The sequence below is a fragment of the Ochotona princeps genome, chromosome 14 (genome assembly GCF_030435755.1).
Source record: "Ochotona princeps isolate mOchPri1 chromosome 14, mOchPri1.hap1, whole genome shotgun sequence".
NCBI lineage: Eukaryota > Metazoa > Chordata > Mammalia > Lagomorpha > Ochotonidae > Ochotona > Ochotona princeps.
In genome coordinates, this window is record NC_080845.1 from 32,784,926 (window position 1) to 32,798,643 (window position 13,718).

General features: G+C 47.7%; 1 protein-coding gene across 3 annotated transcripts in view; it reads right to left on the reverse strand.

Moving 5' to 3' along the window:
- Window positions 1-1,870: 1,870 nt before the first annotated feature.
- UBAP1 (ubiquitin associated protein 1) overlaps window positions 1,871-13,718 on the reverse strand; it is a 50,610-nt gene continuing 38,762 nt past the window's right edge. For all 3 annotated transcript variants that reach the window (XM_058672945.1, XM_058672943.1, XM_058672944.1), the window contains 3 exons: window positions 4,301-4,474; window positions 3,342-3,443; window positions 1,871-2,955 (listed from right to left, as the gene is read on the reverse strand). In XM_058672945.1, coding sequence (XP_058528928.1) covers window positions 2,815-2,955; window positions 3,342-3,443; window positions 4,301-4,474 — 417 coding nt within the window. In that variant the 3' untranslated portion in view covers window positions 1,871-2,814. The remainder of the gene's footprint in view (window positions 2,956-3,341; window positions 3,444-4,300; window positions 4,475-13,718) is intronic.

The window sequence follows — 13,718 nt, forward strand, 5'->3', positions numbered from 1 at the left end:
AAACTTTATTGTGTCTTCAGTAGCAGATGTGACAGGTTTTTGCTTTACAGGTCCCTTCCTGCAATCTAGCTTTGAGACACAAGAGGGTGCTGGTGACACTGCATTCTTTTCCCATTGCTGGCTTCTGCAGGGGGTGATAGGCTATGTAATGCCCTCACTTTTCTGATTCCACAGTCTCCGTGGAGCACCTGAGGAGCTAGAGGGCCCCAAGTCTCCTCCCCGGGGCACCCTAGCCACCTGCCTCTCACAGGCCTGTATTCTGTATTTTGGCACCAAGTACTGTCAACAGTCTGAGGCTTCCGACTCAACTTCCACCCAGCTCTGCATTCTACTTGTACATTTTTCCAGGAGGAAGAAGCTCAAGACGAGAGGAGGCCTCCAGGTGCCCATCAGTTTCCCAGGCTGCAGAGGGACAAACTAGTATTTGTACAGCCTGGACCCTGATGCCCATTACCGTGTGACCTCTCATTTCCTTCAGGTAAACAATAACTTTTTTTAAGGTTTTATTTTATTATTGTTTTTTTAAAGATTTATTTATTTTACCACAAAGTCAGATATACAGAGAGGAGGAGAGACAGAGGAAGATCCTCCATCCGATGATTTACTCCCCAAGTGAGCCGCAACGGGCTGGTGCGCGCCGATCCGAAGCCGGGAACCAGGAACCTCCTCCAGGTCTCCCACGCGGGTGCAGGGTCCCAAAGCATTGGGCCTTCCTCAACTGCCTTCCCAGACCACAGGCAGGGAGCTGGATGGGAAGTGGAGCTGCCGGGACTAGAACCAGCGACCACATGGGATCCCAGCACATTCAAGGCAAGGACCTTAGCCACTAGGCCACGCCGCCGGGCCCTTTTTTTTTTTTTTTTTAAGATTTATTCATTTTATTACAGCCAGATATACACAGAGGAGGAGAGACAGAGAGGAAGATCTTCCGTCCAATGATTCACTCCCCAAGTGACTGCAATGGGCCGGTGCTGCACCGATCCGAAGCCGGGAACCTGGAACCTCTTCCGGGTCTCCCACGTGGGTGCAGTGTCCCAAAGCATTGGGCCGTCCTCGACTGCTTTCCCAGGCCACAAGCAGGGAGCTGAATGGGAAGTGGAGCTGCCGGGATTAGAACCGGCGCCCATATGGGATCCCGGGGCTTTCAAGGCGAGGACTTTAGCCGCTAGGCCATGCCGGGCCCATTTTTAAGGTTTTAAAAGGCAGAGTGGGGGCCCGGTGACGTGGCCTAGTGGCTAAGGTCCTCGCCTTGAATGTGCTGGGATCCCATGTGGTCGCTGGTTCTAGTCCCGGCAGCTCCACTTCCTCTCTATCTCTCCTCCTCTCTGTATATCTGACTTTGTAATAAAAATAAATCTTTAAAAAAAAAAAAAAAAGGCAGAGTGGTTTTCTCCAGCCCGCAGCAATCTGGCCTGAGCCACCCTTTGTCCACCAGAGGGCGTCCTGCCTCCAGCCCTAAGTCTACAGCCTCTTCAAGGAGACCCACGCCCAGTCAGGAGTATAAGGACAAAAAACTGTAGGGATGCATCCAGGTTCGACAGATGTTGAAGTCCAGCACACCTGGGACACAGAGCTCACAGGGACCTCTTCCTCATTTCTTGGGTGATTCCTCCGAAGGTCCAATCCATTCCACTTCCAGTCAATCTTAGAGGAAATCCTGTCTCTTGCCCAGACTGAGTTAGGTCAGACCTAAACAGACCCTTATCTGGGCCTCCTGGCAAACCACAAACCAGGGCTGCAGGCCTGCAGTGGGAAGAAAGGACTGAGGTGACAGCCCCACGCCAGCAAATCTCAGCCCGCAGTCCCTGCGCCACCCACTCACCTTCAGTAAAACAGCCCTCGGCAATAAGGAGATCAGCACAGCGAGATAAACCTTTTAGATTTTTATTAGTAGTACTCTCTGAAGAATCAAAATAGTTAGCAAATTATTTTAGATTCAAGACTGTATATTCTTTGTATTTAGGTTTTTAATGATGTTCAACATAATACAAAACAAACCAAAGAGACTGATTTTTATGACTAGGTGTTACTAATTGTGTCATTCTAAAGCAGTGGGCTGCAGGGAGATGCTGTCCAGGGAGAACAGAAGTGCAGTTAGTACTGGGCAATATCACCGTGGCCTGTTGTCCCACCCACCGAATGTGCAGGAAAGGGGCCAAGGATCAAACTGATGGCTGCTTCCTACAATGGGGGCTCTACAGCCTTGGGCAGCAGACTGGCCCAACCACACCAGCACGGTGCCCATCAGCAACTGCCGCCTGGAGATGCTTTCAACTTGGGGCCCCTGGAGAAAAGCGCATCCTTCACACCTCAGACATCGCAGAACCAGTGTAACACTAAGAGGCCTCGGTAAGGGGGAAAAGGAAACTCCAGAGGAACATTTCACTTGCACTCAACATGGATTAGAGTTCAGTCCACCACTGTGGGGACAGGGGAGATCTAGTCCCAGAGCAGCACTGAGTTTGGCCCTCTCACCCCTTCTCCCGGATTCCTCTTGGCAGCCAGGCCAGGGCTAAACACAGAAAACCCCAGAAAAGACCAAGGTAGACTTTCTGGAGGGCCAAGGGGGGAAGGACACTTCTCAAAATATAAATACATGTAAGATAGAAGGAGCCAGGCCAGTTCTAGGAGCGCTCACACACCCATTCCTGCCCTTTCCAGCTCAGGCCCTAGGCTCGGACACTGTCAAGCACAGTCTCCACACCTGACCCGCTAAGCCCAAAGGAAAATTCAGCAGTTTGTGCCCCTTCGCCTTCCCACAGGTGGGCTCTGCAGGGTTTCCTGGGGGTGCTGGTTCCGTGGCAGGGCCAAGTCTCAGCTGGCTCCTGCCCGGGCCATGAGGTCTTCCAAAGCATTGTCCTGGTCATTGTTGTGTAATACCAACGCTTCCTTAATGTCCTTCAGTTCAAAGCCCATTTCCTTAAATTTGCTCATTAACTGAAGAAACTCCATCATCTAAGGGACAAAAGAGAACAGAGATTAAAGAAAAAGATCCAGCCATCCACCAGAGCAGAGCAAACAAGCATTTCTCTCTGCAAAGGGATCCCACGTCCTCTAGCCAGAGCCACCTGTTTCCAAGAGGTCCCTTTGGGAGCGGCAGTCACACAGGTTTGACACCTCAGCCTGTCTGCTCACCTGCTGACCTCTGGGTCCCTCCACCCATGCAGGCTCCCAGCCTCCCAAACAGCTGTTCCCTGGGGACAACAATGAGACCAGCAAGCTTCCCAGACATCCAAAAGTTTGGCTAAACTTTTAGCCCGGGGTCAATTTTCCCCTTTCCCTCAGTGGGATTCTAGATAAGGCTAGGAGACTTGGCAGTTCCTTAGCCTGAAGGTTCTCACCTTTTCTTCTGAACACTGGTGCATTTCCAAAGCCTCTTCCACCAACAGAGGGTCAAAGCCCTTCTCACAAAGTTGTCCATGTGCAAAGAGATAGTCGAGAATCTAAGAAAACAGAGGTTTCAACATCCACTACCGCTGCTTTCCAAGTCTTACACAAACTAAAGTCTGCTCCCCACTTGACCCATGCTACCAGGTTCTGGAAGGGACCTGACTTTGTGCCCTGAACTGGATCTGCTGTTATTTGTTGAATGGAGAAGCATCTTCACTCTTTCAAATACAAGTAGTCACTGCTCAAAGGCGGCGTAGCCACAGCTGACACATTTCTTAGAATGTCACCTTCACAGCACCTCCCCGTCACTGTGTCACTCAGCTGGGTAGGGTTTCTGTTGGATGCCCACTTGGGCGGACCTACAAAAGGCCCACTGATGGCCTCTAATCAAGTAAGAAATGGCTGGGCGATTCCTGCGCCGCCCACACAGATGTGTTATTTTCCTGGCCACCTGGTGAAATGACTGGACAAATGGTGAGTTTTCCAACAAACACTTCCCTTCTCACAGAGTTGTCAGGCTTCTCAAGAGTTAAACAATATCCTGTTTGCCAATACTTGTGGTACATGCAAAAATGGGGCAATCAGAGGGCAGCCCAGGGAGAACGTCCTCAAAAGGCTTGCCCTAGACCTGACAATTTTAGCGAGCATGGACAGTCTCACTATCGGGGACAGAGAGGGGGAGAACTGGGTAACTTGAGTTTCTAGGCACCCCAGACTCTCCTTACACCGGGGCTCCAGAGCAGCCCTAGAAGGGAAGCTCTGCTGGGCAGAGTGTTGGTTTCCCTAACACAGCCCCATCAGTCCCAGCAGAGTCACACAAGAGGAGGCTGGGGTGAGGAGTCCGAGGGCTTTCCAACTGAGGCCCCAGTCACTCCTGGCCAAGCACCCCTTTCCCTGGCCAGCCACTCACCTGCTCAATATTCTCTCCTTTCTTCTTCATAGCTCTCAGGACACAATCGTAGGAGTAGCCCATGTTGACCACTGTCTCCACACATTGCCGCTCACTGGGGGACAATGTCTGTAACTCAGAGTAGGCCTGGGGGCAGCTGGGCACTTGTGACATTGAGAAATTAGGAGGGGCGACCTGGAGTTGGAGAAATCAGAGATCAAGGCATGAGGGAAAAAGACATGGCACTGTGGTGGCCATGAGGCTGGCCATTCCTAACAAGTCAAATCCCCAGTCAAGCAGTCTGCTGGCTAGATCCGAAGAGGGGCAGAAGTACCCGCGGAGGGACCCAAATGCCGGAGGCACCTGCAGGTCCCACTTGATTTACATCTTGCCTTGCAGAATGAGAAGACACAACAGCCACGCAGGTCCAAATCCCCTGGGCTTGAGCTGGAGAAGACTGAGACTGTCCACTGACAGGACACAATGGTTTCTCCCCAGGCTCCATTATCTGTCCCCTAAGCCACTGTCCTGAAGGGCTTGTTCACTTGCAACACTCCCAGTGGAGCTGATCTGTTTCAATCTAACTCCTTGTCTGTGGGCTGGGTAGAGTGGGTAGAGGCAGCAAGTGCTGCTCCCACGTGTGGCCAACTCACTAGGATGCCAGCGCTGAGGAAGCTCCCCTGTGCCCCACCCCACGTACTCACAAAACTGAGGCAAGACTAGCAACACCAAGCTGAGTCCCAAGGACTACAATGGAGACTCGAGGGCCCTGTCATAGTGTACTACATGGGCCAGGTAGCCTGCTTTCAACCCCTGGGCCTCACCCTGATCTGATGGGTGTACAAGTTCTTGGGACTAACTACTCCCAAACATTTCTGAGAATCACTAACCAGGCCTGAGCCACGGAGGCAGCTCTCCCAGGCCAAGAACCCATCTACCATGGGAATAAGGTCAGGCAGTTCTACAGCTTGGCCCACAGCCCAGGAGCCAGAAAAATATGATTTGGAGTTTTATTTCTTTTTTTACAAGAAGCGAGATGGGGGGAGGTTATGCAGTAGGGAGCTCTCTGCACTAAAAGTTCCAAAAATGAAGTAGCTATAACCAGATGTTCTCCTCAAAGCAGCCGGCTGAGGAAAGCCAGGAATACAGGCCTTGAAGCACTCATTCTGGGAACCAGTTCATGTTCTGGCTGTTCTGCATCAACCCAGCTCCCTGTTAATGGCCTGGGAAAGCAACAGAAGACAGCCGGGGGCTTAGGCCCCTGCACCCACTGGGAGACCCAGGAAACTAGCTCTGGCCTGGTCTAGTCCTAGCAGCTGTGGCCATCCGGGGAGTGAAAACGTGGATGGAACATCTCTACCTCTGACTTTAAAATAATGTTACTTCAAACAACAACAAAAACTATTTCCACTTAATCACCTTACACAAGACGCCCTAAGCACCCCAGTCACAGGGTTACAGAGTCGGGACTGGGCCTAAGAAATGAGTCCTACAAGTCTTGCCCCACTGAGCAGACCCAAACATTCTCTTCGGAGATGGGCTCCACCAGGGCTCAAGAACATCAACAGCCAAACGGCAGTGTCAGCTCTCCTGTGACCAGCCCCAAGCAAGAAGTCACAACGATCCACAAGCTTGCTCTTCTAAAGTCTCCTAAAGGCCTGGTGGGATATGGGCATGCACTTCTAAAAAGTCACGTTACAAACAGTAAGACTGTTAGTGATTTTCAAAACAAGTACTGAACTCTGACACACCCTGCTAGTGGAAGCTATTCTAGAGAAATCTAGCATATATAAAGCTTGGAAATGTTCATATTTTTATTTATTTTTTTTTTTTTAAGATTTATCTTATTTTTATTACAAAGTCAGATGTACTGAGAGGAGGAGAGATAGAGAGGAAGTGGAGCTGCCGGGATTAGAACCAGCGGCCATATGGGATCAAGGCGAGGACCTTAGCCACTAGGCCACGCTGCCGAGCCCAAGGAAATGTTCATATTTTTTATCTACTTTTAATGATAAAAATAGTAAGATGCTAGCTAATATTAATTTCATCATCATTTGTATAAAACGTTGGAAGCAACCTAAATAGCCAAGATGGGCTAGCAGGTAAGAGAACAATACAGTGTGACCATTCTGAAGTGATGCTTAGAACCACTTACTATAAGGGGCTAGCACCATGGCAAAGTATGCTAAGCTTCCACCTGTAGTGCCAGCATCCCCTATGGGCAATGGTTCATGTCCCAGCTGCTCCACTTCCCATTCAGCTCCCTGCTTATGCTCTGGGAAAGCAACAGAGGATGGCTCAAGTCCTTGGGTCCCTGCACCCATGTGTGAGAGAACCGGAGGAAACTCCTAGCTCCTGGCTTTGGACCGACCTAGCTCCAGCCATTGGGGCCATTTGGGGAGTGAACCAGCAGATGTAAGATCTCGCGCTGTCTCTCCTCTGATTGTGGGTCTTTCAAATAAAGCATATCCTTTAAAAAAAATAAACTTAACATTGAGTGGAAAAAATAAATCTAAAATGACCTCAAAGTTTACAGGAATATTAGAATTAAAAGGTAAAAATGTATAAACTATTTCTCAATGTAAGCTCCTTCAAATTCAATATATAATGTAAGCAGTTTAGTCCATGCCAGTGTTTGTTACATTATAATCTGAGGAAAACTGAGTGGCCTTTAAAGATCTTTTGGAAGCATATGCAATAGTCAGTGCAGAACCATAAGTCAGATGACTAATATTTCCCACTAAAACTTGCAAAATCACCTTTGTTTTGATGACAGGAATGTCCCCATAATTTCTATTTTGTAGAATATAAGTGGCTTTATTCCCACAAGGTCCATTATAAAACTGCTGCTTATTCTTGCATCAGTGCTGGTCGAATCCATGTTGCTCTGACGGGCTCTTTTCAAACTGATGTCTTATCCTTCGTAATGCCTTTAACTAGATGTGGTTCGGACATGTTGGAACTAACGTAAGTTTATTTTGTGGCAAATAAATTTGGAAATCCATGCAGTTTTCTCATTACAAAAAATTCTACAAAGCCTTTTTAAGACCTCAAAATATGAAGATTTAAAAAAGCACAAAACTGGGCCCAGCGGCGTGGCCTGGCGGCTAAAGTCCTTGCCTTGAACGTGCCAGGATCCCATATGGGCGCCGGTTCTGGTTCCGGCAGCTCCACTTCCCATCCAGCTCCCTGCTTGTGGCCTGGGAAAGCAGTCGAGGACGGCCCAATGCATTGGGACCCTGCACTCGCATGGGAGACCCGGAAGAGGTTTCAGGTTCCCAGCATCGGATCGGCACAGCACCGGCCCGTTGCGGCTCACTTGGGGAGTGAAACATCGGACGGAAGATCTTCCTCTCTGTCTCTCCTCCTCTGTATATCTGACTTTGTAATAAAAAATACATCTTTAAAAAAAAAAGCACAAAACTGCCTGGATTTCAAATAACAATCTTTTAATTCCATTCTGACAGAAACATTTTACAGTATCTTTTTTTCCTGGAAAGGCTCATTCAATTACTTGAAAGAATTTACGAAAACAGGCCCAGTGCGGCAGCCTAACAGTTAAAGTCCTCACCTTGCACATGCCAGGATCACACATGGGTGCCAGTTCTAATCCCAGCAGCCCAACTTTGCATGCAGCTCCCTACTTGTGGCCTGGGAAAGCAGTTGAGGATGGCCCAAAGCCTGGGACCCTGCACCCGCATGGGAAACCTGGAAGAGTTTCCGGGCTCCTGGCATCAGATTGGCTCAGCTCTGGCCATTGCAACCACTTTGGGAGTGAATCAGCAGAAGGAAGATCTTCCTGTCTCTCCTCCTCTCTGTATATCTGCCTTTACAATAAAAATTTTAAATAAATCTAAAAAAAATTTACAAAAACAGAGTCTTCCATCCCCTGGTTCACTCCCCAGATGGCCACATCAGCTGAAGCTGGGCCAGTCTGAAGTCAGGAACTTCTTTTGGGTCTTCCACTGGGGGGCATTAGGGGCAGGGAGCCGAGCACCTTGGCCATCTTTTACTCACATTGGCAGGAAACTAGACTGAAAGCAGAGCAGCAGGACTTAATAGTACCAATGGGATGCCAGTGCCTCAGGCAGCAGCTTCACCCACTACACCACAGTGCCCCCCAGCCATATTTTTCTAAAGCTACGTGAGACATGTAACTGTTAAGATAATGGCTAAGATCAAGTGTAAGATAATGGCATTTTCCATGACTAGGGACAAAATAAGGTATAGCCTTCAAATAAGTGTTTGTTGTTTGTTTTTGGCAAGGCAGATCAGATTTACAGAGAGAAAAGAGACAATTATCTTCCTTCTGTTAGTTCACTCCCCAAGTGGCCACAACAGCTGGGTACAGCGTCCCAAGGCTTTGGGCCGTCCTCAACTGCTTTCCCAGGCCACAAGCAGGGAGCTGGATGGGAAGTGCAGCAGCTGGGACATGAACTGGCGCCCATATGGGATCCTGGCACTTGCAAGGTGAAGCCATCACGCTGGGCCATACATGAGTGTTTTGTGATTCAAACAGGCACTAGACTAACCCAGCAGGTCTCAAATGGACAGCATTTAAAAGGATATCACATCAAAATCACAATAAACAAAAATAACAAAATAAAAGAAAAACAAAATCACAATACTAGTGTTAGGGTTCTTGGATCATTTACCACAGCTATTTAATCCAGAGTACTAGTCTCAAATACATACCACGCCCCGTGGTTAATACAGACAGAACTTTTCTCATACCATTACTGCATTCACGGTCGTCCTTTGCCACTATTTCAACAAAAGGAGGCTAAAGGTATTTCCCAAGAACAGGCTGACTCCAGCACAGAATTTTGATTTGCATATTCAAACATTAAAAATACTACATAGTTAAAATGACCAAAAAAAAGGAGAAACTAGAGAAAAGTAAGAAAGATTAAAGTATCTCCAAATTCAATACTGGAATCTGTGGAATAGTAAGCTTGAGAGGACACAAGCATGACTTTTTTTTCTTTTCTTAATCTGGGGACCAGTGTTGTAGTACAACAGATAAAAGCCACTGCCTACCATGCAGCCTGCATCCCACATGGGCACCAGTTTCTACCCCAGCTGTTCTTCTGATCCATGTCCCTTTCTCAAAGGCCTGGCAAAAACAGCAGTAGATGGCTTAAGTGTTTGGACCCCTGCATTCACATGTGAGATTCATACAGCCCATGGCTCCTGACCATGGCCTGGGCCAGCAGCTGGCCACTGCAGCCACCTAGAAGTCAACCAGCAGATGAACAATCTCTCTGAATCTCAATATCTCTCCCGTTCTCTCTGACTTTCAAATTAAATCTTTTTTAAATTTTTTTTATAGAGAAGTCAGATCCACAGAAGGAGAGACAGAGAGAAAGGCCTTCCACCCACTGGTTCACTCCCTAAGTGCCCACAACAGCTAGAGCTGAGTTGATCCAAAACTAGGGACCAGGAGCCTCTCCCTGGTCTCCCACGCAGGTGCAGGGTCCCAAGGCTTTGAGTCATCCTCTGCTGCTTTCCCAGGCCACAAGCAGGGAATCTGGAAGTGAAGTGTGGCAGCTGGGACCTGAACTAGCACCCACATGGGATGCCGACGCAGATACAAAATGAGGACTTTAGCCACTAGACTATTATGCCAGGCCTGAAATAAAAAGTTTTTCTTTCTTTTTTAAGATTTAATTTGGCCCAAATCAACAGCTGTGGAATAAATGAAATTTTTTTAAGATTTTCAAAGAAGGTATTTCATTTAATACAACAAATTGACCAAATTTCTCTACCTTCCAAAATTTACTGTTACGACTTGGCTATCAGTTTTGGTATGTCCCAAAGGCCATGTAGTACGGACTTGATCCCCAAAATCTTATTTTAATGGTTCCTGGATTAGTGTCAATGGTTAACAGATTACGGGTAGAAGGTGGCGGCGGAGGGTCTCTCGGTGTGGTTAGGTTAAACTGGGTTGCTGGGTTGCAGGATAGAATCGTGCAGGCTTTCTGCTTCCCAGCACATGATCCTTCCGCCCCCTTCCACCATCACTGCCCTCATCAGATCCCATATCAGTAAGGCTGCGTCATCTCAGGCTGTGAGTCGCTGAAGCCACAAGCGGGAAATAAACCTTCCACCAGTAACTTCTCCCTATTTACAGTTACAAAAGACTAACTACTACACCCACCACAATGTCTAACTAGCCTTCTCAACTTCTCAGCGTTCAAACAAAATTTCTCTGGAGAAGGCCTGGCACAACGGCTAAATGGCTACATCCTGGCTGCTCCACTCTCCATCCCGCTCCCTGCTTATGGCAGGACAAAGCAGAGGATGGCTCAAAGCATTGGACCGGACCGTGCACCCGCATGAGAGACCCAGAAAAAGCTCCTGGCTCCTGGCTTCAGATCAGCTCTACCCAGCCGCTGCAGCCATTTGGGGAGTGAAACGGTGAACAGATCTTTCTCTGTAAATCTGATCTGCCTTTCCATCAAAAATAGATCTTAAAAAAAATTCTCTGGAGAAAAATCAACTCCCAACACCCTTATATGTTGACAATTTAAGGAGTTCTCAATGCCAACTTTCAGCCTATAGCAAAGCTTAATGGTCAGCAAGGATGCCAATACATATGCCCTTAAAAAACAAAAGATTTATTTATTTATTTTACTTAGAAGTCACAATTAGAGAAGGAGAGAAAGAGAAGAGAGACCTTCCATCTGCTGGCTCACTACCCATCTGGCTACTACGGCCAGAGCTGGGCCTGTGCAAGCTGAGAGCGGGGTCAGAAGTGGAGCAGCCAGGAAATGAACCAGCACCATAAGGCACGCCAATGCCACAGGTGGAGAATTAGCCTGTGAGGCCACTGCAGCCAACCCCACACCCCGCCTTAAACCTGAATAGAAAACATAGAAACTCAAAGCCTCCATTATAAAAGACAAAGCCAATAGAGGAAATAAACAAAGTAAAATGTAGTAAAAGCTGCAGGAGTCACTACAGGAAGTAGACCATCCACTACTATGATAACGGGAAATATAAACCACCCAGAACTGACATGTAGAATAGGAACCAGCATTGTGGCACAGCGTGTGAAGCTACCACTGGTGACACGGGCATCCTATATGGGCACAGGTTCGAGTCTTGGCTACTGTACTGATGCAGCTCCCTGCTAATGACCTGGGAAAGCAGCAAACAATGACCTAAGTGATTAGGTCCCAGCAACCCATGCAGAAGACCTGGATGAAGTTCCTGGCTCCTGCTTTCAACCTAGTCCAATGCAGACCGTTGTGGTCTTCTGAGGACTAAGCCAGCAGATGGCAGATATCTCTCTCCTCCGCTCCTTCTCTATAAGTATGACTTTGAAACACACAATCATAATCTTAGGGGGAGAAAAAGCAAAGTAATCATTTTTAAAATACTGGAAAATGCTAATAGAGATAGCTTAAGGAGTTGATGTGTCTGACTGGAAAGCAAAGCTGAGTAACTGGTGGAGCTGAGACAGGGACTACTACTCCTCAGTGTAAGCCTCTTCCAGAAGTTATTTAAGGGCCAGCGTTTGCCCCTGCCAGCTAGGAGGCTCACATCATTTCAATTCTAGCTCCACTCCATGCCAGCTTCCTGCTAATGCAGACCCAGGCAGGCAGCAGATAACGGCTGGGTCCCTGCCACCCAGATGGGAGACCAGAGTCTCACGCCCTGGCTTCTGCCTGGCCCAGCCCTGGTTATTCCATTCATTTGGGGAATAACCCAAAAGATAAAAGATACTTCTGTCTCCCTCTTTGTCTTTAAAATAAGTAAAATGAACTAATTTTTTAATGTTTTATAACTATTTGGTTTTATAGACGTGCATTTTTTAAAATACACAGCTGAAGAACTCTTAAATTATTTAAAAAGACAACAAAAATTAATAAAGTAAGAAATTATCAAGAGATATACTTAACACCTAAAGATTTTGATATGTCAAAATTAAAGGGGCTGGTGTTGTGGCACAGTAAGTACAGCTACCACCTACAACACCAGCATTCCACATGGGCACTAATTTGTGTTCAGCTATTCCAATTCTGATGAAGCTCCCTACTAATGGCTTAGGAAAAGATGGCCCAGGTGTTTAGGCCCTTGCCACCATGTGGGAAATCCAGAGGAAGCTCCGCGTCCTGGCTATCCCTGCCCAGCGTAACGCCACAGTAGCCATTTGGAAATGAACCAACAGATGGTTCATCTTTGCCTCTCTAACTTTCAAAAATAAATAATATATGTGTGTATATGTGTGTGTGCATATAAACTGCATACATATGTAATTTAAAGGCCAGCCAGTGCTACTCTACACCGTGCTGAGTGAATCCGAGGAGTTAAGCAATGCATCCCCTTTAAAGAGAGGAATCTGCAGCAGAAGCAGCTTGAGCGCGAAAGGAGCTGCAAGGGACCCTAAACAAGGGCCCATTCCAAGGTGCTCTCAAGATGACGCCCCTCACACACAAACACACAGATTTCCCATTACTCACAGTGAAAGATGAAACTGAAAAACGAGTTCCAGGCCATACAAGGCCTAACCAAAGTTGTTACAAGAAAACGCCCCAGGAGCAGTCCCCCGAGAGTTCCCAGATCACTGCCACCCCTGCCTTGCTCACTAGCAGTTCCTGAATAAGTGGTGCTCCCACTGCAGCCCTGAGACTGGGGACGCACACTGCAACCAGGGAACAGGAAGAACACACAGCCCCAGCTCTAACTACACCAGCCCAGCTCCTTCCCACCCTGAGACAAGCAGGCAAGAAAAACTCCACAATCAGGTCAGGCAAAAAATGCCAAGCGTTCAAGATCTAAGAAAGATCACTGCTGTTAGTTAACAATTTGGTCTCTAAATGCTTATTCTTTTTTTTTTTAAGATTTATTTATTTTTATTACAAAGTCAGACATACAGAGAGGAGGAGAAATAGAGAGGAAGATCTTCCGTCCGATAATCAGTGAGCGCAACGGCCGGTGCTGTGCCGATCTGGAGCCAGGAGCCAGGAACATCCTCCAGATCTCCCTCACGGGTGCAGCATTGGGCCGTCCTCGACTGCTTTCCCAGGCCACAAGCAGGGAGCTGGATGGGAAGTGGAGTTGCCGGGACTAGAACCAGCACCCATATAGGATGCCAGCGCGTTCAAGGCAAGGACTTTAGCCACTAGGCCACTGCGCCAGGCCCGAAATCCAATAAAATGAAAATAAATAAAAATACTGATATTTGTTATAAGATACCCACATCCCATATCAGAGAATCTGAGATCAATTTCCAGCTTCTGACTTCAGCCTCCTGTTGATGTGCAGCATGGGAAGCAGCACTGTTTGATAATGCAAGTGCTGGGACTCCTGTCACCACGTGGGGGGCACCCAGATGGAGTTTCAGGCTCCTGACTCTGGTCTGACCCAACCCTGGAAGCTGTAGCCATCATATTGAGAGGAACTAACAGACGGAAAACCTCTGTCTCTAACT